The sequence below is a fragment of the Molossus molossus genome, unplaced genomic scaffold (assembly GCF_014108415.1).
Source record: "Molossus molossus isolate mMolMol1 unplaced genomic scaffold, mMolMol1.p scaffold_m16_p_1, whole genome shotgun sequence".
NCBI lineage: Eukaryota > Metazoa > Chordata > Mammalia > Chiroptera > Molossidae > Molossus > Molossus molossus.
This window is the reverse complement of record NW_023425344.1, coordinates 28,733,291-28,757,191: the sequence shown is the minus strand read 5'-3', so window position 1 is coordinate 28,757,191 and position 23,901 is coordinate 28,733,291. Positions and strand designations below refer to the sequence as shown.

The 23,901-nt window shown below is 42.6% G+C and overlaps 1 protein-coding gene across 4 annotated transcripts in view; it reads left to right on the top strand.

Annotated features, from left to right (window-relative positions):
• The window catches only part of PDS5A (PDS5 cohesin associated factor A), a 143,925-nt gene extending 125,964 nt beyond the window's left edge, over positions 1-17,961 (top strand). The window contains exons 31-32 of one of the 4 annotated variants that reach the window (XM_036255226.1): positions 7,243-7,595; positions 16,799-17,961. In XM_036255226.1, the coding sequence (XP_036111119.1) occupies positions 7,243-7,595; positions 16,799-16,802 (357 nt within the window). In that variant the 3' untranslated portion in view covers positions 16,803-17,961. Of the gene's footprint in view, positions 1-7,242; positions 7,596-16,798 lie in introns of those variants that run through there. The other 3 variants (XM_036255216.1, XM_036255235.1, XR_004958848.1) reach the window with 3 other exon arrangements.
• The last annotated feature ends 5,940 nt before the right edge of the window (positions 17,962-23,901 follow it).

Here is a 23,901-nt window from a genome sequence, read left to right as displayed (position 1 = left end):
GACTGATCTTTTCTTATGGCTTCCAGGTCCTTTATTTATACAGAATGTTTTTTACTTTTTATTTATTGATTTTTTTATTTTATTGTTGAATGTATTACAGAAGTTCATCATTTTCCCCCTATTGACCCCCTCCTCCACGCTCCCATCTGCCTCCTGCCTTTTCCACACTGTTGTCTGTGTCCATTGGTTATGCATATATGCATATAAGTTCTTTGGTTTATTTCTCCCCACCCCTCACCTCCCACCCCTCTTCCCTTTGAGGTTTGTCAGTCTAACAACCAATTTGTATTTTTTAATCCCTTCACCTTTTTCACCCATTCTCTCAACCACCCTCCCTTCTGGCAACCAACAAAATGTTCTCTGTATATATGAGAATGTTTCTGTTCTGCTTGTTCATTTTGTTTGTAGATTCAATTATCGATAAATATGTATTTATTGCTATTTTTTTTGTTCATATTTTTTATCTTTTTCTTCAAGAAGACCTTTCAACATTTTATATAATAATGGTTTTGTAGTAATGGACTCCTTTAGCTTTATCTTGTCTGGGAAATTCTTTATATGGCCATCGATTATAAATGACAGCTTAGCAGGATAGACTAATCTGGGTTGTAGGTTCTTGCTTTTTCGTACTCGGAATATTTCTTGCCACTTCCTTCTGGCCTGCAAAGTTTCTTTTGAGAAATCAGCTGACAGTCTTATGGGAACTCCCTTGTAGGTAACTAACTGCTTTTCTCTTGCTGCTTTTAAGATTCTCTCTTTGTCTTGAACCTTTTGCATTTTGATGATGATGTGTCTTAGTGTGGGCCTCTTGGGGTTCATCTTGTTTGGGACTCTGTGCTTCCTGGACTTGTATGTCTGTTTACTTCACCAAGTTAGGGAAGTTTTCTGCCATTATTGTTTCAAATAGGTTTTCGATTTCTTGTTCTCTCTATTCTCCTTCTGGCCACTACCAAGATGCGAATGTTGGCACGCTTGAAGTTGTCCCAGAGGCTCCTTACACTAACCTAACTTTTTTAGATTCTTTTTGCTGTTCTGATTGGGCATTTTTTGCTTCCTTATATTCCATATCGATGGTTTGCTTCTTGGCTTTACCTATTCTACTATTGAATCTGTGTAGATTATTCTTTTTTGGGGGGTGGGCGGTCCACAATATTTTTTTTTTTTGCATAGTTTTATTATTTTTGTTACAGCTGTTTCTCCTTTTTTACCCCATTGACACCCTCCTACCCATCCCCCCACCCCCACCCCATCCCCAGCTTTGTTGTTCATGTCCATTGGTTATGAATACATGCATTAAGTTCTGTGAGTTATCTCTTCCCACCCCCCACCACCTTCTCTTCTGAGGGTTGTCAGTCTATACCCTACTTTTACATCTCTGGGTCTACCCTGTTCTCAGACTGTTATGTTCATTATATTCCACAAATAAGTGAGATCATGTGGTATTTGTCTTTTTCTGCTTGGCTTGTTTTGCTTAGGATAATACTTTCCAGGTCCCTCCATGTCGTCTCAAAGGATAAGAGATCTTTCTTTCTTACAGCTGCATTGTACTCCATTGTGTATATGTACCACAGCTTTTTATCCATTCGTCTACTGATGGACACTTGGACTGTTTCCAAATCTTAGCTATTGTAAATAGTGCTGCTATGAACATGGGGGTACATATATTCTTTCTGATTGGTGTTTCAGGCTTCTTAGGGTATATTCCTAGAAGTGGGATTACTGGGTCAAATGGAAGTTCAATTTTTAATTTTTTGAGGTAACACCATATTGTTTTTCATAGTGGCTGCACCAGTCTGCATTCCCACCAGCAGTGCACTAGAGTCCCCTTTTCTCAACACCCTCACCAACACTGGTTTGATGATTTGTTGATGGCGGCCATTCTGACAGGTGTGAGATGATACCTCATTGTTGTTTTAATTTACATCTCTCTGATGATTAGTGATGGTGAGCATTTCTTCATATGTCTCTTGGCCATTTGTATGTCCTGTTTGGAGAGGTATCTATTCAGCTCCTCTGCCCATTTTTTGATTGGGTTTGAATCTCTGAGGGAGGGGTTGCTGCCTTTCCCCAGAGCCCTGGGAAGGAGCAATATGGTCACCATCCTGTGTGGCTGCAACTCAGCAAAAGCTCTGAGCACCCTCCAAATCCCGAGTGTCCCCACACAGTTCTAGTCCAGTCTGCCCTCCCTCTGCCGGAGCCCAAGGTGAGTGGCTGTGGCTATTTTAGCCCAAGGGCGCCGCTCACAGCTAAGGCCGCTGCCAAGCTGCCAACTGTGGGCTCCCAGTCCCCATCATGCGCCTTCGCAATCCTACCAGGATCGAGTCAGTGTCCCTGGTTATATGGTCCTCGCAAGTTGCTTTTCTGTTGCTTTTTCCCATCGATTTGTCTGTTTTAGTTGTAATTCCAGTTTGGTCCTGGGAGACGGTCTGTGTAGCTTCCATTCACTCTGCCGCCATTTTGGAATCCCCCGATTATTCTTTATTTTAGTTAGTGCCTCCTTCTGCCTGTGCATCCTTCAGTTCTGACTGGTCCTTTTTTATGCTCTTGAGGCCCTCATTAAGTTCATTGAAGTTCTCACTAAGTTCATTGAGCATCCTTATAAGCAGTGTTTTGAACTCAGCATCTATTAAATTGCTTATCTCCATTTCATTTAGTTCTTTTCCTGGAGTTTTGTTCTGTTCTTTCATCTGGGACATGATTCTTTGTCTCCTCATTTTGGCTGCCTCCCTGTATTTGTTTCTATGTATTAAGTGGAGTTGCTATGTCTCCTAGGCTTCATAGGGTGGCCTATTGTTGTAGGTGTTTTGTAGGATCCAGTGGTACAGTCTCCCTGATCTCCCAGCCGGGCCCTCGAGGTGCACCCCTCATGTGGACTTTAATTCTGTTGTAATTGAGTCTTGATTGCTGTAATTGAGTCTTGATTGCTGTTGGCACATCAGTGGGAGGGATTTACTCCAGCTGATCAGCTGCAACGACTGGCTGTGACCACTGACCTCTGACTTCCTTATATGATCAACTGTGCAGGGGCCCACCACACAGAGCAAGACTTACTTCAGCAAGGTTCTGGTCCCCACTTAGTTCACTCCATGAGTGTATCACTTGAGGTGGTTGGGTGGTGGTGTTTCGATATGGTCTGGAGCTGTCCACTGGGTGTGCTGGCTCTGGGGCAAGGTCAGCCACTGCCTGCGTTCTGTCCGAGGTAGAGCTACTATGTCTCCCAGGTTTGGTAGAGTGGCCTAATGTGGTAGGTGTCCTGTAGGGTTCATTAGCACAGCCTCCTCATTCACCCTATCTGGGTACTCCAGGTGCACCCTCCCAAACCCCCATCTAGGCTTGGTACACCCTCCTTTTGTTGAACCTTGATAACTGTTAGCACTCAGTGGGAGGGATTTACCCCCAGGCTGATCAGCTGCAAAGAGGACTGCTATAACCACCTTGGAAGATCAGCACAGGGGTTGCCCCCACAGAGCAAGACTTTATTCAGCAGGGCTCAGGTGCCTGCAGAACCTACCCCTTGAGAGTGTTGCTTGTGGAGATTGTTGGGTAGTGCTTCAACATGGTCTGAAGCTGTCTACTGGGTACATTGGCTCTGGGGCCTCCCAGGAAATTTAGGCCAAGGTCGGCCACCACCTGTGTTCTGCCTGGGGCTACCCAGCATGAGCTACAAGGCAATCTGCAGATGGCCACTACTTGTGCTGGGCTTGAACAGGCCAAGCTGCAAATTACACTAGTGCCAGGTTTGGAGCCACTTAGGGAGAGGTACAGAGCACACCAAAGCCAGACACTTTATTGATTTTAGAGAGAGAGAGAGAGAAACATCAATGAGAGCGAACATTGATTGGCCACCTCCTGCATGCCCCCCACTGGGGACTGGGCCCACAACCCGGGCATGTGTCCTGACCGGGAATCGAGCCAACGACCTCTTGGTGGTGCATGGGTCGACTCTCAACCACTGAGCCACACCGGCTGGACAGATGCTACTTTTTTGAGAGATTTCAGGAACATCTGAAGCGTGAGCCAAGACAGGCCATTCATATGGAAAATCCACTGGAAAACTGTTTTTTAGGCCTGCCAGTGGGTGGGGCCAACAGTGATACCCAGGTTTATGGAGACTCAGATAAGGTTCCCACATCTGGGTTTGTGGGGAAAGTGCTCAGAAAAGAAACAATGGCTTCTACCAGCACTTCTATCTGAGGGAAGGCTGCTCCTTCAGTTCTTGCCCTGATGCCAGATACTTCAGTCCCTCCCCCTATGTTCCCGGTGCCTTCCATTGGTGCTAGAACTCAGAGCGGGTGACTCGGTGAGTAAGTCCATGCATAGGCCCTCAAAGAGGAGCACCTGGGCCCTGGCCGGTTTGGCCCAGCGGTTAGAGCATCGGCCTGCGGTCCTGAGGGACCCGGGTTCGGTTCCCACTGGGGGCACGTACCTCGGTTGCAGTTTGTCCCCGGCTCTGGGCAGTCGTGCGGGTGGCAGCCACTCGATGTGTTCCTTTCGCGTCGATGTTTCTCTCTCTCTCTCTCTCTCTCTCTCTCTCTCTCTCTTCCTCACTCTACCTGAACAAAAAATGGAAAAATGTCCTTGGGTGAGGATAAAAAAAAAAAGAGGAGCACCTGGGACTCCAGCAGCCCTCAATCTCAGCCTCCATCCCCACTGTTTGTTTTTTTTAATCCTCACCCGAGGATATTTTTTTCCATTTTTTGTTCAGATGGAATTGGAGGGGGCGTAGAGGAAGAGAGAGAGAGAAACATCGACGTGAAAGGGACACATGAGGAGGGATATCTCGACTGCAGAGGTTCCTCCTGAGAAGCGAGGGGTCACAGCTCCTCACCAGGACCCTCATCCCAGGAAGAGAAGGTTGGTCGTGGCACCCGCACGACCAACCAGGGCCGGGGACAAACTGCAACCGAGGTACACACCCTTAGCGGAACAGAACCCCAGTCTCACGGGCCCACGCTCTAACCACTGAGCCAAACCGGCCAGGGCTGGGGTTTTTTTTAATCCTCGCCCAAGGACATTTTTTGTATTTATCTTCAGATAGAGCGGGAGGGAGGGAGGGGGGAAGAGAGAGAAACATCGATGTGAGAAAGACACACCGACCAGTTGCCACCCACACAACCCCAACCGGGGCCAGGGACAAACCGCACATGCCCCCATCGGGAACCGAACCTGGGACTCTCCAGTCACAGGCCGATGCTCTAACCACTGAGCCAAATCGACCAGGTTCCCACTGGTTTTTATAGCCAGAAGTTATGGAGACTTCTCTTCCTGATGCTGGAACCCTGGGCTGAGGGTCCAGGTGAGGTGCTGTGACCCCTCACTTCTTAGTAGGAACCTCTGAGGCCGAGATATCCCTCCTGATTGTTACCCGCCACACAAGGGTATGTGACCAGCCAGTTCCCTGTCTCTGCCCCTCCTACCTGTCTGATGTAGCTGCTTCTCTCTTTTTTTTTTTTTTTCTTTAATTAATTAATTTTTGTTACAGATGTTTCTCCTTTTTCCCCCCAGACACCTTCCTCCCTATCCCACCCCCTACCCCCACCCTGCAAGCATTGTTGTTTGTGTCCATTGGATATGCATACATGCAGCTTCTTCTTTAATTCCTAGTTGTAGGACTTCCATTCAGCCAGATTTCAGGCAGTTCTGAAGATGGTGGTTCTATAGTTTAGTTGTGTTTTTGACATGATTGTGGGAGGAGGTGAGAGCGCGTTTACTCTTCCATATTGACCTGAAGCCTCTGTGATATTTTCTTCCCTAGTCATTCTGAAAAGATTTTCTGAGAGAAATGAAGATTAACTTATTGATTGAAAAGATATAGTCTAATTTTTTTAATGATTATAGTGTTCCTTGTTTTCCCTTATATCAATTAAAATTTTAATTGATTCCTAAATATCATTCATATAAAAGTCACTTTCATTCTGAAAACTATTGTTCCTCCTAAAGAATATATGTCTGTTATATTAAAATGGGATTTATTATTTTAAGCATTCTAGATAATGTGTAATATATATGCTAAACTAGAAGGAAAAAAAAGAAAATGTTCAGAAAAAGTAAAATTAATGCAGTAAGAACATACATAAGTTTGAATGGAATGAGAAATTAAAGAACTTCCTGTCACAAAACTACAAAGATTATTATAGTTAGATGCATTGTAGAGAAAAAATAGCATATTGAACTATGAAAATATGCTCCTATCTTTTAAAAAGTGATACATTTAGAGCATGTTGTCAATAAGAAGGACCTTTTCATTTAGAATGGGTGTGATAACAAAATTGAGATTTTCTCTGTTTTTATGCATACCACCTGTGCTTTTTATTTATTTATTATTATTATTTTTTATTTTAGAGAGAGAAGAAGGGAGAGGGAGAGATAGAAACATCGATGATAGAAAACATCGATCGACCACCTCTTGCTTGCCTCCCACTGGGGATCCGGCCCACAACGTGGGGATGTGCCCTGACCGGGAATCAAACTGGCGACCTCTTGATTCATGGGTCACTGAGTCACACCAGCTGGGTACCACCTGTGCTTTTTAAATAAGCATTTATTGAGTACATTATATGTGTCAAGCACCATGGTAGACACCATGCTCAAATGTCTACCCCCAAGGAGTTTACATTCCTCATGGGCTGCAAGTAGTTAATGAGAAGCCCTGGAATACCAGCTTCTTTAAAATACGTTCAAGCCCTGGCTGGTGTGGCTCAGTTGGCTGGGCATCATCCTGTGCACGAAAAGGTTGCTTCTTCGATTCCCAATCAGGGCACATGTCCCAGTTGTGGACTCGATCCCCAATAGGGTGTGTATAGGAGGCACCGATTGATGTCATACTTTCACATGAATATTTCTCTCTCCCTCTGCCTTCCCCTCTCTCTCAAATCAATTTAAAAAATATATAAAAATAAAATACACCCTGGTCAGTTTGGCTCAGCGGTTAGAGCATCGGCCCATGGACCAAAGCGTCCCAGGTTCAGTTCCCACTAAGGGCACATACCTCGGTTGCAGTTTGTCCCCGGCCCCGGTTGGGGTCGTGCAAGAGGCAGCCACTCGATGTGTCCCTCTCACATTGACGTTTCTCTCTTTTCCCCCATGTCTCCCTCCCACTCTATCTGAAGATAAATTCAAAAACATCCTCAAGTGAGGATAAAAAATAAAAAGATAAATAAAATACATTCAGAATACCTCTTTCTGGTAAGATTATGATATTTAAAGAATTTGTACTTATAGAATTGTTTTGTGCTCTTTTAGGAGATTAATTCTGATCAAGCTACCCAGGGCAACATCAGCAGTGACCGAGGGAAGAAAAGAACAGTAACAGCAGCTGGTGCAGAGAATATCCAACAAAAAACAGATGAGGAAGTAGATGAATCGGGACCACCTGCCCCTTCGAAGCCCAGGAGAGGACGTCGACCAAAGTCTGAATCTCAGGGCAATGCAACCAAAAATGATGATATAAGTAAACCTCTTAGCAAAGGACGGAAGAGAGCCGCGGGCAGTCAGGAAAGCCCCGGGGGTCTGGAAGCAGGGAATGCCAAAGCACCCAAACTGCAGGATGGAGCCAAAAAGGCAGCCCCAGCAGAGAGACAAATTGACTTACAAAGGTAATATACATTATTCCTTCTGAACTTATAATTTGGATATTTTGTTTTATACTTAGTGTGTGTCGTTCACCCCAAAACACTTAGGTATTTAGGAATGAAAATGGCCCTTGGTTTTCCTAAGTAGGTTATGATGGCATTTGTTTAGAATTCATAATCTCCAGGACAGCAATTTGAAGAGGGGTCTCCTTTTTCTTTCTGGTTAATTTTTAATTAGTATATGGTATTTTGATATTTCTGTATATTAGCAAGGACAGTATCATCTTTTGCTTGGTGTCCTTCACATACTTGCACAGGATTTACTTAAAATAAATGGCTGCCTTTTTTTCCTTTTTATTGATTTTTAGAGAGAGAGGAAGCAAGAGGGAGAGAGAGATAGAAACATCAGTGAGCAAGAATATCGATTGGCCGCCTCCTGCATGCTCCCCACTGGGGACTTGGCCCACAACCTGGGCTGTGCCCTGATCAGGAATCAAACTGGGGACCTCTTGGTGCATGGGTGGACGCTCAACCACTGAGCCACACAGCCGGGCAATGACTGCCTTTTAGATATAGAAGTCCCAGAATGGAGGAAGTAGTGGTCTTGACACATGAACAAGGTATATTCCTACTCTTTCATTCTTCTCGTTAGAGTTAATTTTAATATAAATCAACATCTTGCCTCTCCCCCGACTACTCAAATGATAGAACCTCAAAAGCTGCTCATCTTTGATCATTCATGGGCTGGGATTTCAGATTTTCCACAGTGTAACAGTGGAGACCCAGCTGGAGATCTAGAAGTTGGCTCCTTCCTTATTTGTCCTATAATCTGAATCCAGCCCTACTCCTCTCCTTTCCCTCGTATACCTATACCTGACTCATCTCCTCCTAAACTAGGTTGCAAGCATCTGAGTTTCTTTTAGGAAAGAGCCAGCTTTTATCATGTGAGGCTACCCCCACCATCCTGCTTAATGAAGTACAGTGTTTCTGAGGCATCTCTGTTTATAAGTACATTATAAAAATAATCATTTGTGAAGTTCGGGGCAATACTTTAGGTGTCTCTGGCCACCTTTTACTGTATCTCATGGCAGCAGATCCAAGCCCAAACCTGATCTAAATAATAGTGTTTCTCCTACTAACTTCTAGATTTACAGACTAATAAGTGTAGTAATGAAAGCTAATATTGGGAGCAAATTTATTTATTTTCTCCTCAAACCTGGACCTTTGACCTGCAACAACATAATTAACCTCAGACTCCTTTTATTCTTCAGTGATACAGTATGACAACACCTTCCTCAAAGGATGTTCTAAGAATTAAATGGGTCAGTAAGGTGCCTTGCATACAATAAATGCTCAGAAAATTATTATAAACGATTGTTCTGAATTTTAGTTGCTTTACCCCTTAATACACTTTGCAGGTACACAAAAGTTGAACAGTTTCCTTGAAGATTTCCAGATTCTCTATGGGGTTTCTAGAATTGTAGCCATTCCTCACCTATATAAAATAGTATTTGTTGGCCTGGCTGGTTTGGCTTGGCGGTTAGAGTGTCGGCCTGCGGTCCAGAGAGACCCGGGTTTGGTTCCCACTAAGGTCACGTGCCTCGGTTGCAGTTTGTCCCTGGCTCTGGTTGGGTCGTGTGTGTGGCAACCACTCCATGTGTCCCTTTCACGTCAATGTTTCTCTCTCTCTCTTCCTTTCCTTCCCACTCTATCTGAACAAAAAATGGAAAAGTGTCCTCGAGTAAGGATAAAAAAATAATAATAATACTGGTCATCATACAGAGCCATCTGAACCTTATCTTTCCTTAGCTGTCCATTTGCCACCTAACCAAAAATTCAGGTGTCCAAACTTCAATAGTAAGCCAGCCTTGTCTCTGAATTGAATTAGGGTATTATAAAACCCATTGTTCTGTTTTTTGCTACACCATATGCCCAAACATCATTAAACAAACATTACATGTCAGAGACTGGTTTTAATTAAAAGTGGCATTGGACCTTTTTAAAATCCTTAAAATGTCCAAATGAAAAAGCACATTAGAAATCTTAAGGCTAGCCCAGCCAGTGTGGCTCAGTGGATTGAGTGTCGTCCCATGGACTGAGAGGTCCTGGTTTGATTCCCAGTCAGGCACATGCACAGGTTATGGGCTCGATCCCAGTAGGGGGCATGCAGGAGACAGATGATCGATGTTTCTCTTTCACATTGATGTTTCTGTCCCTTTCTCTCTAAAAAGAAAAAAATCAATAAAAACATATTTAAAACAAAAAAGAATTCCACTCCAAATCAAGCAGGAAAAAAAAAAGAAGTCTTAAGTATACCAGTTAGTATATCAGTGAGTATTGTGTTATTCAAAATACAGCCCAGCTGGTGTGGCTCAGTGGTTGAGCATCAACCCATGCACCAAGGGGTTGCTGGTTCGATTGCCAGTCAGGGCACATGCCCAGGTTGTGGGTCAAATCACCAGTGGGGGCATGTAGGAGGCAGCCAGTTGATGTTCTCTCTCATTGATGTTTCTATCTCTCTCCTTTTCCCTTTCTCTCTCTCTAAAATCAATAAAGAAAAAAAATTTTAAAAACAAAATACAGAATTCTGTGATGGTTTCATAATCTCAGTTAAGTTAGATGGTTAAATAAAGATGTTCGTGATAACATTAAATTATGTTAATTCATTGGAATAGATCCAACATTTGGCACATGTATTTCCAAAATTTTTGATTAAATTGTTGACTAAGTTATGATTACCAACATAGAAGTGCTTTCTGAAGCTTTCTCCTAAGCTTCCCCACTCTTCTGAACCTAATGTACAACCTCCCCTTAAATTCTAGCATCACTTAGGCTTGGAATCCTGGTGAACTGTTCAGCAAAACTAACTTCAGAAACTCTGTGTTGCTCATAATATCCTCTTACATAGAATTAAATGGCTAATAGGTACATCACTATTGCTCCTGTACTTTTCATTCACTCTCTTAAAGAACACTTTAGGCCCTAACCGAGTAGCTCAGTTGATTAGAGCATTGACCCAATATGCCAAGGTTGCAGGTTCGATCCCCAGTCAGGGCACTTAATGAATGCATAGGCGGGTGGAACAACAAATCCATCTTTCTCCCTTCCTCTCTCTCAAATCAATCAATCAGTATTTAAAATTTTAAGAAAGGAAAACCACTTTAGTTTTTAGAGTGTCAGGCATTGCGCTGGGTATTGGCGATACAAAATTATTCAAAATGTTAAGTTCTTGCCCTCAAAAAACATACTTCTCCAGCTTGTCAACTCCAAAAGAGAACCGAAAACGTTCACTTTAGGTCTGCTGATTGATACAGTAAAAATATAAGAATTATTTTAAATTTTTTTTCCTTTATTGATATTAGAGAAAGGAAATGAGAGGAAGAGAGAAACATCAACGTGAAAGGGACACATCAAGTGGCTGCCTTCCGCACGACCCCAACCAGGGCTGGGGATAAACTGCAACTGAGGTACGTGCCCTTAGCACGTAGAACCAAACCCGGGTCTCTCTGGACCACAGGCTGACGCTCTAACCGCTGAGCCAAACTGGCCAGGGCAAAAGCTAGTTTATTTAAAATAATCACAGGTAGCCCAGCCAGTGTGGCTCAGTGGTTGAGCATCGACCCACACACCAAGAGGTCTCCGGTTCAATTCCTGGTCAGGACACATGTCCAGGTTGTGGGCCAAATCCCCAGTGGGGGCATGCAGGAGGCAGCCGATCAGTGTTCTTTCTCATCAGTGTTTCTGTCTCTCTCACTCTCCCTTCCTCTCTCTCTAAAATCAATAAAGAAAAAAATAAAATAATCACAGGTTAAACCAAACAGACCACCTATAGTCATCTTTTGAACCTCTCTCAGAGTATATAAACAAAAGCCCCTGCATGTTAGTGTCAGAGAGGAAAACACCGAGAGAGAGCAGATGTCCCAGGAAGTTGCAAACTTGACATGAACAAAGCACCAGATGCTAAGAACATGATCGGACTGTGGTGAAAGTTAGGTCGGGTGTGTGGGAGGTATTGGCATGGTGTGGTGGGTACATATTCGCAGAAATAATAGTGATAACAAGGAAAATTTGTTGACTATTTTTTGACCTTGCCAACAATCATTATGAAGCAGGAACAACCCTACGTTAGAGATAAGGAGATTAAACCTGAGAAGATTATTTTCTTGGGTCATCTGCCAATACTCCCCAGAGCAAGGCTTTGAATCCCAACACCTCAGTGTACCACTAACAGTGGTAGCTAGCTACAGTTAGGTTTCTCAAACTCAGGCAGCATTTTGAAACATTTTCAAACTATGAACATTTAGAACTCTATTATTTGTTTTTCCTTTTAATGTGTAAAAAGTTTTAATGTGCTGTACCCACCAAAAGATGGAAAAGACAGACACACTAAAATAGAAGTTCCTTTTTGGTGACCTTGGTGGTGTTTTAACTGTCTTTCAACTTGAAAAAATGTTGAATGGTCAGAATCCTAAAGATGCCAGCTTTATTTCTGTTTCACGTGGAACTGTAGTTCCCACCTTCCTACAAAATTCTTTTTTTTTTTTTTGTATTCTTCACCCGAGGATATATTTATCATCAGATAGAGAGAGAGAGAGAAACATCGATGTGATAGAGCCACATCGACCGGTTGCCTTCCCGCACAACCCAACCAGGGCCTGGGATGAACTGCAACTGGAGTACATGCCCCTGACTAGAATCAAGCCCGCAACTCATTGGTCTGTGGGCCCACGCTCTAACTGCTGATCCAAACCGGCCAGGGCTCTTCCTACAAAACTCTAAACATACCTCTCATTAACTGCAATATTACCTGTGATTGATCTGACATCCCACCTGTACTTCCTGAGACCTGGTGAGGATCCGATACAGGTTAAAGCTACATGATCAGACAGATCTGAATACAGAATTAATATAACACTTTGAATCATTATCTTTTGTTTTTAATAATTTATTGATTTTAAAGGGAGGGAGAGAGAGAGGAAGCAGGAGGAAAAAAGAGAGATCAATTTGCTATTCCACGTATTTATGCATTCATTGGTTGATTCTTGTATGTGCCCTGACCAGGGGTTGAACCCGCAACCTTGGAGTCTCAGGACAATGCTCAAACATGGCCAGGGCCTGAATCATCCTTGTAAGGTTATTACAATTTCAACCAGCTGCCCTGGCCAGTTTGGCTCAGCGGTTAGAGCATTGGCCTGCGGTCTGGAGAGACCCAGGTTCGGTTCCCGCTAAGGGCATGTGCCTCGGTTGTAGTTTGTCCCTGGCCCTGGTTGGGTCGTGTGGGTGGCAACCACTCAATGTGTCTCTTTCACATCACTCTCTCTCTCTCTCTCTCTCTCTCTCTCTCTCTCTCTCTGTCCCCCTCCCTCCCACTCTATCTGAACAAAATCGAAAAATGTCCTCAGGTGAGGATAAAAAAAAAACAATTTCAACCAGCTAATCAGTAAAAGAAGAAATAAGAATTGCCAGTCCTGAGAGCCATCAGATACTACATTTGTGAGCTAAGGATGAACCCAGAGTGATAGAATCAGCTCACTTACTGCCCTAAGAACACAAAGCGTAGGGGCCTTGCCTTGTGGGGACAGACAGTAACATCTGCAAAGAGCCTCTCCTGACGACACCCTGATCTTTACTCCATGTACTCCTTTGTCAGTCTGAACAGAATCCCCTCAAAGCAGCTGTTCTAACCTTACGCTAATACCAACCTCTGGAAACTCATCCAGTTTTGTTACTTGGTGTTTATCTTATCATATTACATGATTCTTAAAATATATTATTAAATAATGAAAACCATTTTTGAGGCCCTAGTATATGCCAACTCCAGTCTAGATGCTTTGTTACTTCATTTTATCCTTCAGCCCTATTAAGTAGAACTCTTGATAAATGGTAGCCTCAAGTCTAAAGCCATTTTAACACCACAACCATCACTTATATTCACATGGCAAGTGCTAAACACTCTAGAATTCCTCTTACTGACATTAGGTAAGTAATAATTACTTTCAGTATGATTCCTACTTACATAATTTATTTACTGATTCAAGGATGGATATTTGATTCCACCAAAACAATAATAGTATGTACAAAAATTTACTGACATAGACTTTACTTTGTAATCTAGGAATTGATACGGAGCGTTTTATTTTATTTTTTTGTTGTTTTTTATCCTCACCCAAGGACATTTTTGCGTTTATCTTCAGATACAGCAGGAGGGAGAGAGAGGGGAGGAGAGGGAGAGAGAGAAATAGTGACATGAGAGAGACACATTGACTAGTTGCCACCCACACAACCCCAACCAGGGCAGGGACAAACTGCAACTGAAGTACATGCCCTTAGTGAACTGAACCCGGGACTCTCTGGTCCACGGGCCAATGCTCTAACCGCTGAGCCAAACCGGCCAGGGCAGTGCCAAGCATTTTAACTTGTCAGCTTAATTAGAATTTTTAGATCCCTTTGGATATTTGTAGTAAATGTATTCCCTTAGCTATTTACTGTGTGTGTGTGTGTGTGTGTGTGTGTGTGTGTGTGTGTGTTCATATGTTCCAATAAATGTTTATATTATGGGCTGCATTTGGTATTACTTCTTGTGAGAAAATTCTTTTAAATCACTCTGTACATTTATAAAAATCAGCCAGCCCAGCAAATGTTGCTCAGTGGCTTGAGCATAGTCCCATGGACTAAGAGGCCTAGTTTGATTCCTGGTCAGGGCACATGCCCAGGTTGCAGGCTCGATCCCCAGTAGGGGCCATGCAGGAGGCAGCCTCTCACATTGATGTTTCTCTCTCTCTCTCTAAAAAATCAATAAAAACATTAAAAAAAAATTTTTTTAATAAAAATAAAGCCCTGGCCAATTTTGCTCAGCAGTTAGAGCATCAGCCCATGGACCAATGAGTCGTGGGTTCAATTCCAGTCAAGGGCACATACCTCAGTGTGGTTCGTCCCTGGCCCTGGCCAGTTGGGAGGCAACCAGTGGGTGTGTCTCTCTCACATGGATATTTCTCTCTGTCTCTCTCTCTCTCTCTCTCTCTCAAATAAAAAATAAATAAAAATAAAAGTCAGCCATTTGTATAGTACGGTCAGGAAACAGTATCTGAAAAACTGGATAATTAATATTGGCTTTCTAAGTTTGGGATGAAAGATTGATTATCATTTAAGTTGTTTAAGTCACTGTTTTATTTGTTGTTACTTTTTTAATCCTCACCCAAGTATATTTTTTATTTATCTTCAGATAGAGTAGGAGGGAGGGAGAGAAAGAGAAACATCAGTGTGAGAGGGACACATCAACTGGTTGCCTCCCACACGACCCAGACCAGGGCCAGGGATGAATGGCAACCGAAGTACATGCCCTTGACCTGAATCAAACCCACGACTCATTAGTCCATGGGCCAGCTCTCTTACCACTAAGCCAAGCTGGCCAGGGCAACTTGTTTTTTCTTTATGTTTTTGAGCTATTATCCAAATGGTAAACAATTCTCCGGATGGCAGGCCAATGCTCTAACCGCTGAGCCAAACCGGCCAGGGCAACAATTCTAAACAATCTGCATTAAAAATGTGTTTTTAGCCCTGGACAGTTTGGCTCAGCGGTTAGAGCGTTGGCCTGCGGTCCAGAGAGACCCAGGTTCGGTTCCCGCTAAGAGCACGTACTTCGGTTGCCATTTGTCCCCGGCCCTGGTTGGTCGTGCGGGTGGCAGCCACTCGATGTGTCCCTTTCACATCGATGTTTCCCTCTCTCTCTCTCTTCCGCTCTCTCCCTCCCACTCTATCTGTACAAAAAATGGAAAAATATCCTCGGGTGAGGATAAAAAAAATAAAAAATAAAAATAAAAATGTGTTTTTATAGGTCTGCTGATTCTTGATGATGTTTTGCTTACATTGAAGGCCAAATTCTTCCACGCCAGTGGAGAAACAGTTCTTAAACTTGGAACTTGTGGGGAAAATAAATTCAAAAGGAAGTATCTATAGGATAGCAGGCTTAGTGTGGGAACATTCAAGAATCTTGGAATTTCTATTATTTTAAGAATGTCCTGATCTCCTGTGCTTATTTGTATATTGAGAAAGTTTTCGCATTGGTTCATATCTTAAAATTAAAGTAACCCCTAAGTTTAATCCTCATGTATTAAAACTAGTTTTACTATTTTAGTAACAAGTGAATTTTTATCAAAATAATATACGACTTTTCAGAAGCCAAGTGCTGGGAAGTGTTGGCAGTTCACTTTGGGACATAGAGTCAAGTCAGGGAGTGCAGCCGGAGGCCGAGGACTCGGAGCTGGTGAAGGAAAGCTTGCCCGAGCGCAGCAGGCACTTGGCGATGATCCTGCGATGCCATCTTACTAAACGTGTTTTCTATATTATAACAAGTTAATTTCATAATCTCTAAGAATCCTAATCACCTAGCCCTTTTTTTAAAGCATAGTTATTTTTTATTAAATGTACATGTAGTGTTGAGGTTTGGGGATATAAGTTAACAACTCCCTTCCTTTTCTCTCCCAAATTTGAAGTTGTTGAGGAGATACAGTCTTAATATTGATATGGTTGATTTTATATGTAGAATAACATAGGTGCTGCTGATGCCTTGCCCTTAAGTTGAGTAACCGCAGCAGACCAGAATAACCTTCTGGGAGCAAAAGAGAACAAGTGTAGATGAAGCCAAGGCCTGTGTGTTCTGTTCCTCCCTTTACTCCCTCACCTATTAAATGGGTTCTTCCTCCTCCCAGAAAGGAGTAGTAGGCGAGGGGAGAAGAGAAAAAGACCATATCCGGTCCTCGTGCTTCCAAAGCATGGGGACTCTAACTTCTTAACAAAATTAAGCTAAATTGCACTCCTTGTTTTGTAGTATACCAAAATGTATTTGTTTATGCAGTTCAGGAGTCTAAACTTATTTTGCTGCTTATAACTTATTTTGCCATAGTACCCAGTAATTATTCTTCCATAATAATACCATTTTGAAAGTATTAATAAAAAATGGCAGTTTTATTTCAAATAACAGCTTTTATTTTATTGTTGTAAGCATATCGGTCATTGGGTCGCAGCACTTAATGGTTGAAACACTTCATTGACTTTTTTTTATATATATAGTTTTAGGGAAAGATTCCTTAAACCAAGTAGTCTCAGGTGAAAAATGAAAAATTTTTTTTTCAAATTTTAGCTTTATATCCATAGAAATAAAGTAATTCCAGTTTGTTTTCCTGTTTATATATTTTCTGACTTTGCTTTCTTCTACTCCTACCCCCAAGGTAAAAAGAAGACTCATTTACAAAGGGAGAAAATGAAGGCCAAAGAGAAGCAGCTCCAGCTTCTGCAAAAATTTGGATTCAAAATGTCCCTGAACAGAAAATGAAGTTAACTTCAGAACACACACTCTCTGCCTTGAAAACCGAAAGGAACTGTTACTTCCTTTCACACGACCGCAGTCCTCTGACGGCCATGTGCAGCAGAGCTCCTGAGAGAGAGGCTAAAGCAACTCTATTCTAACCTCCCCCCGGACTTTTCCTATGAAAAGTCAATAATTAAGCAAATTGCTTAACACTTGGTTCCAGTTCCTGCATATCTGGAGTTTAAAGGCATAAATACAACATTAATTTTCATGCTGCATTTTTATGTTAAAGTAACAGGATGTCCTTACACTGACACTGAAAATTCATCAATTTTAGAGCCAGGAATTCCCGTGTTACACAAGAAAAAAGTAGAAGTCTACTGAATTAATTTTTTAGAAGAAAAGAGATCAGATGAAATGTTTGTTTTTTTCCTTTTGGAAACTTTTATGTATAATTCTTTCTGCCTGCTTACTTTTCTGCAAAAATGAGATGTACAGATTTCAGTTCCCTGCTAGGAAAAGTGATGTGGTGGCAATTTTATAAATGTTGCTTTCTGATTTTTATCAGAGTGAGAAAATAATTAAAATTATTATTGATTTCCTATCACTTCATTTTTTGATTTCCCCTCCATTTTAGTTTAATATAATTTGCAATAAATGTACATATTGTTGTTTCATAAAGCATATCATTTTAAAATGGTTTTTACTCCTGTGATTATGTTAGAATATTTGGAATTTTAAAGGAGTAAACATTGTCCGGAATTTGGTTTTATAATGTTTGTCACCAGATTTTTATTCATGTAAAAAAAGTCAGTTTTTTAAAACAGTTGGACTTGGGCAGCTTTGTAAGGCAAGTTGGAGGTGTTTAGGATTGCTATCAATTTTCAGAATTGTGCTATTGGGAAATAAGTGTTCTGCTTTTGTCTGACAGTCTGGGCTCAGTTTTTAATTTTTATTTTAGAAAATAACTGTTGCATCAATATATTGTTTCTCAGCATTGTTCAGCATAGGTAATGTGTGCACTTCTGTGTACACATAATCATATTTAAGTTTTTTGCATAAAATAAATGCTTCTAGATGTCATATGGTAGTCTTTTTTAATCTTTTTATCATGTTTTCTTGTGAAATTTTTTATGTGAAAGGGCTAAAGTCATTAAAAAACATGATTACAGTCAACTCTTTATTATCTATATAAAATAGTGACTATGCCTCAGGTTTTGAATTTTGCAGTAATCGTAAACTTAAAAATAAAATTAATGAAGGCATATTATAAGAGGCAAGTAAAGAGAAACCAAAAATGTGTCCTTTTTCATACTCCAGAGGTAGAGCCTGCCCCTCTTCTCCACGGTAGGCTCTCCCCAGAGTCCTCACTGAATGTGTTCACTCAGTTTCCTCGCACATCCCCACCGTGGGTTAGAGGACGCAAACAGTTCTGCATGTCACTGGGTCTCAAGGCTGTAGTTACATGGGATGTAAAACAAACTGAACATGAGCTGTGTCCAAAAGGATGATTATGTTAAATGTGAAATTTACTGGTATTAAATGTCATTTAAATTCTCATAGATAATTAAGAGTTGGCTGTATATTGATTGAGTGAAAGATGGGTAATTCTTTTAAATATGCATATATATTATATATATACACACATTTGGGTATCAGATGATGGTTAGGGAACAATGGATGCCAGTGATAGAAAAATATCTTAAGAGGGCAGAAAAGGCCCTACTCTTCCTTATTGCCTCTTTTTATAACCCTTTAGAAGTAAAGTATAAAATATTGCCTCCAACATGCTGAAAAAATATCTATGCATAAGCATCAGAGAAGTCTCTCAAGCAATTGGTGGGCATATTCTGTTTAGACAGATCTTAAAGTTCTCTTAGCATCGGACAACTTGATTCTTAATGCCATGAATTTGTCACCAATGAAAAGCACACTGGTAGGGACCTTCTTTCTCTCAGCTCCTATTGTTTAATTACTCAGCATCACAGCTGACTGGATTACCTAGTGTTGTCATATTTAACATAATGAAGCAGAACCAATGGCATCAGCTATGGCTGCTTAGGTTTTTATAGGAGAGGAGTTCACTAAAAGGATCTGGTCCACACACGATGTCAGTGGCCCGCCCCTGGTTTTGTAATATGCAAGTGTCTGACACTAAGGGAAGCGAGAGTAGGGTGATGGAAAGATTGAGCTGGTGGGGAGGGACTTGTGTAAGGGAAATTGGTCAGTTTTCCTTTGAAAAAGGAAAAAAGTAAAATCCCTTAGGAATTTGGTATTTACATCTCAGAGAACTACAACACAAAGTGCAGACTTATATTTGAGAATTAATGTTAATTAACCCTTTGTGTCTAGTTTGAAGCTTCTTGTATTTGTCTAAAACTACAAGCCAGAATTTTGTATCTCCTTTGATAAAAAGTGTGTATAATGTAAAGTAGTTTTGCATATTATTGTGCTGCACATGGGCTGAATTTTTAAAATTTTTTTAAAGACTTGAAGCAGAACCTTGTAATTTGTGTAAATGACACATGTAAAATCCTACCATAAAATGCTAAAAAATATGCATTGTTTCAAATAAAATCAAGAAATGCAGCATTATATAGTAGTGTGGAGCCCTGAATATTCCTGTATCCCCTGGTATGTCATAAGCTGATGAAATGTCTTTGTATATTTCGTTTAGATTCTGGAGTCTTCATAAGATATCAAATGCCACCTTCAAACTTCCTCCTACAGTGACTGAGGGAGAGCATAATAGAGGATAAATTCCAAGGAACATTTGGAAAACTTTAGCAGTTGCTTTTTAACCTAAGAACTTAAAAGTGGCCTTTCATGTGTACTACCTAAATGATCCATCTGTTCATCCTAAATTTCAAACATGCTTACTTAATTTAAAAGCTACTTCATGGCCCAGCCGGTGTGGTTCAGTGGTTGAGCATTGACCCATGCACCAAGAGGTCACCGGTTCAATTCCCAGTCAGGGCACATGCCCAGGTTGTGGGCCAAATCTCCACTGGGGGGCATGCAGGAGACAGCCAATCCATGTTCTCTCTCATTGATGTTTCTATCTCTCTCCCTCCCCCTTTCTCTAAAAATAAATTTTTTTTTAATTTAAAAAAAAAAAAAGCTACTTCACGGAGAGTAAGTAGATTATATAAATGTGTCTGGAATAAGGTGAACAGAATGAGAAGCTATCGTGCCCGCTTCTGTATTTTACCCTCAATGGGATTATCATTACACACCTTGATGCTTGTCCTGTCAAGACTTTGCTATCTTCACAATTCACATGGATAAACTGTCAGTAGAAACCACTGGAGACCAAGAAGTCAGCAGTCTGACAAGGAGCTTTGCAACCTACTTAGATAGTAATAATGGCATTGCCCACAAGAAGTTAAAAGTTGGCTGCAAGCCTGCAACAATGTAGAACAATGAAAATGAGCATGCAGGTCACAGTTCAACCTGTAGACCAGAGCTCCACGTTCATGTCTTAGTGCAAAGTCCAACAGGAACATGTATCAGGTTCCATTTCCAAGGGCCAGGCTGGTGATCAGGACTACAGTTTGGGGTATTTCACAAAATACATTGATCCTGATTGCTAATTTAGGGCACTCTCCTTCACCCCCCCATCCATTCTCTAGTTTATCCTGTTACCTAGCAAGGACCATGCATTGACTAAAGTCCATTCCTCCTGGTGAAGCTTAAAAAGCAATGAGCTGGAAGAGAGCTGCAGTGCAGGGTCTAGATCTGTGGGAGCCAATAAGGAAATTTAAGGTGGTGCAGTGATTTTCTTCATTACAGGTATTTATTTAATCAGTACAGACCAAGCACAGTGCCAGGGGCTTACATTAAAAACACTGAAACTGGCCCGACTGGTGTGGCTCAGTGGTTGAGTATCGACCCAGGCACCAAGAGTATCCCCAGTTCAATTCCCGGTCAGGACACATGTCCAGGTTGTGGGCCCGATCCCCAGTGGGGGGCATGCAGGAGGTGGCCAATCGATGTTCTCTCTCATCAATGTTTCTCTCTTCCTCTCTCTAAAATCAATAAAGGGAAAATATTTTTTTAAAAAAGACAATAGGACAGCACAGGTAGAGGTGACTGTTCCAGGTGATATATTACATCTGGTCTTCAGAGCCCTGATAGATGCTTTTAGAGGCAGAGAATAATCCCTACCTTGTCTGTAGAGAATTATGAGACATAGGTTTGTCCCTTAGGGATGAGCTGGACCTGATGCAGGACGTGGCTCTCCAGGTTGAGGGCCCCCTGGGTGGAGGTGATCGTGAGGGTGGGTGATCACCGGCTGGGGAAGGGCCAGGACACTGCTGCTTCAGCAATACAAACCCTGCTTGAGCACTCCATGGATGAAGAAGGGTCGAGGTGTACTTGCTCTACTCGCAGACTAGAACACCTGGTCCCAGCCTCCAGACTACTCACCCACCACCCTGAGTGCACCCCCATCCCAAGCACAAATATAGGTGTGTTGATCATTCCTATGGCTTATTTGGGCAAACTGTGTAAGTCTAGGGACTTAGTGGGCTTCTGCAGGAAGCAAACTTTGATGTGGACCCAAGCACCCATATTAGTTTTGCTAGGAACCTTTTTGAGAAGTCACCCTGGTGGACACACACACGCGTGCACACACACACACACACGCACACACGCGCACACACACACACCCCTCCTGAAACCTCAGGAAGGTTTTGGCAGTTTTGCCGTCTGGTTTCCCCTGGCCTGTGATGGAGTGCACCCTCCAAGAGGAAGTTCAGCTGCAAAGACGGAAGAGGACCTGCACTTTTTTTTGTGGTACGTGCCCCTAGCGGGAACCGAACCCAGGAACTCTCTGGTCCGCAGGCCAACACTCAACCACTGAGCCAAACTGGCCAAGGCAAGGACCTGCACTTTTGTTTTCCCCACTTCAGACTATAAGCCGGAAGGCTGGAACTGCCCCTGACCATTTTTACAGAGGCCCTTGTACATGTCGGATGTAGAATCGGCCCAGGAAGGCTGGGGCTCTGCATTTATTAAGCATTTGGCAGCTTGGCTTAGAATCATGTACAGCAGGGCCTGCCTCTTCTTAGAAGTCATGGCGCAATGGGATCAAAACTAGACAGATCACTTTCTCTCATCACCCCACAGAACTAGCATCTGTTCTTGATCACAGGCCTCCACCGAACCTCAGTAGTCAAGCGGAACCCAGTTTCCAAAGCTGATTCAGAGGAAAACCTTCCACAAAGATTGTATAAACTCAAATATTAGACCATCTCCGGTCTCCAGCTGATTCCACGTTTCATCACAATGGCAACATAAATGGAGTGTTTTCCATCTTACTGATCATCTTGGCAGAGGGTCCAAGTTACCTAAATTGTACAGTTCCCTGGAAGGATGAAGGAAATTACAAATATTCCATAACCACTAAGTGGAAACAAGAAGAAAGCCATTGTGCAAACCCGTGTCTTCCATTGCCATTTGACTTCGGGAGAACAGGGTTCTGAAAGTGGAAAGGAGCAGATTAGAAAGATTTCTGCCTGAGCTCAGTTTCATTTTAATATCCCTGCTAATGATCAATATTTTTCAAGAATAATAGTTGAGCAGAGAGGCTCAGAAAGGGCTGGAATTGCAACTCAATTATCTGCGTCTTGGAAAAACGGAATCATAAGACCACAGCCTGCTCAGACACAAAAGAAACATCTGTTCTGTGAATCCGGGGAGAAACCCTGCAAGGCTTGGCTTGAGTACCTCCCAGTGTCGAGTGGTAGCAACCAGGAGGTGATGGAAATGTCTTAAAATAATGCAGAGTCCAGGAGGCCACCTGGTCCTGCTGGAGAAAGGGTTCCCTGGAGGCCTGAATACCTCTTCTGGATACTCAGAAGGGCAAGATACGCTGTAGGCTGTGCGCTTGGCACACAGGCCTTCCTAAGTGCTGGGGCTGTGGATGTGGACAAGACCAGGATATTAAGTTGTCTCGTTGGGCTTCATAAAGCTCAGCACCATGGAGATGCTTTTCATTTTCCTCACACCAAAGCCCTCCTTCTTCTCATGGGGCAAGGCTCAGCCAGGCACCTTTCCAACCACAACCAGTAGGTCAGGGTGCTGGCCCTGACTGCCTCCACTGCCGGGGCTGGGTTTGGTGGGGTTTTTTTTTAAACCTCACCCGAGGACATGCTTAGAAAGAGGAAGGGATGGAGAGAGAGAGAGAAAAACATCATTCGGTTGCCTTCCATACCAGGGATCGAACCCGAAACCCAGGTGTGTGCCCCGACCAGAATTGGAGCCGGCAACCTTACAATGCACAGGATGACACTCTAACCAACGAGCCGCTCGGGCCAGGCTGCCCGTGCTGGTTTAACTGTAAAGAAAGTGAGGCACAGCAGAGGTTATTTGCTCTGCCTGACATCTGGTCTCCCACCCCATACCAATAACATAGCAACTATGTTTGGCTCTATTTTGCACAGGCCATGGAAGCTGAGATGTTGAGTAAGCCCAAGGGCCTCAGCAAAATTGTGCCAGGTTAGGCCTGCATCTAAACTCAGGCAGCCTGACTACATGATTCAGCGTCTCCCACTTAAGCTTTTCCACATGACTGGGAGGCTCACACCTCTCTGGAACTTGATGGTGAATGAAATATGGGAGAAGGAAATGGATAATGAATACAAGACAGTGGGCAGCAGTTGGGATGAAACCATCTACTGAATTCTGCTGCCTCCATGTACATACTTAGCAAACAATATCTGAAAGAAATTAAGATAAGCCCAGCCATGCACCTAAAGGTTGTCGGTTTGGCTCCCCATCAGGACACGTACCTGGGTTGCAGGTTTGACCCCCAGTTGGGAAGCCTACGAAGGGCATCCGATCGATGTTTCGATGTTTCTCTATCACATTGATGTTTCTCTCTCTCTCTCTCTCTCTCTCTCTCTCTCTCTCTCTCTCTCCCCCTCCCTCCCTCCCTCCATCCCTTTCTCTCCCTTCCTCTTTCTAAGCATATCCTTGGGTGAGAATTAAAAAAAATAAATAAGACATCAATATTACAAC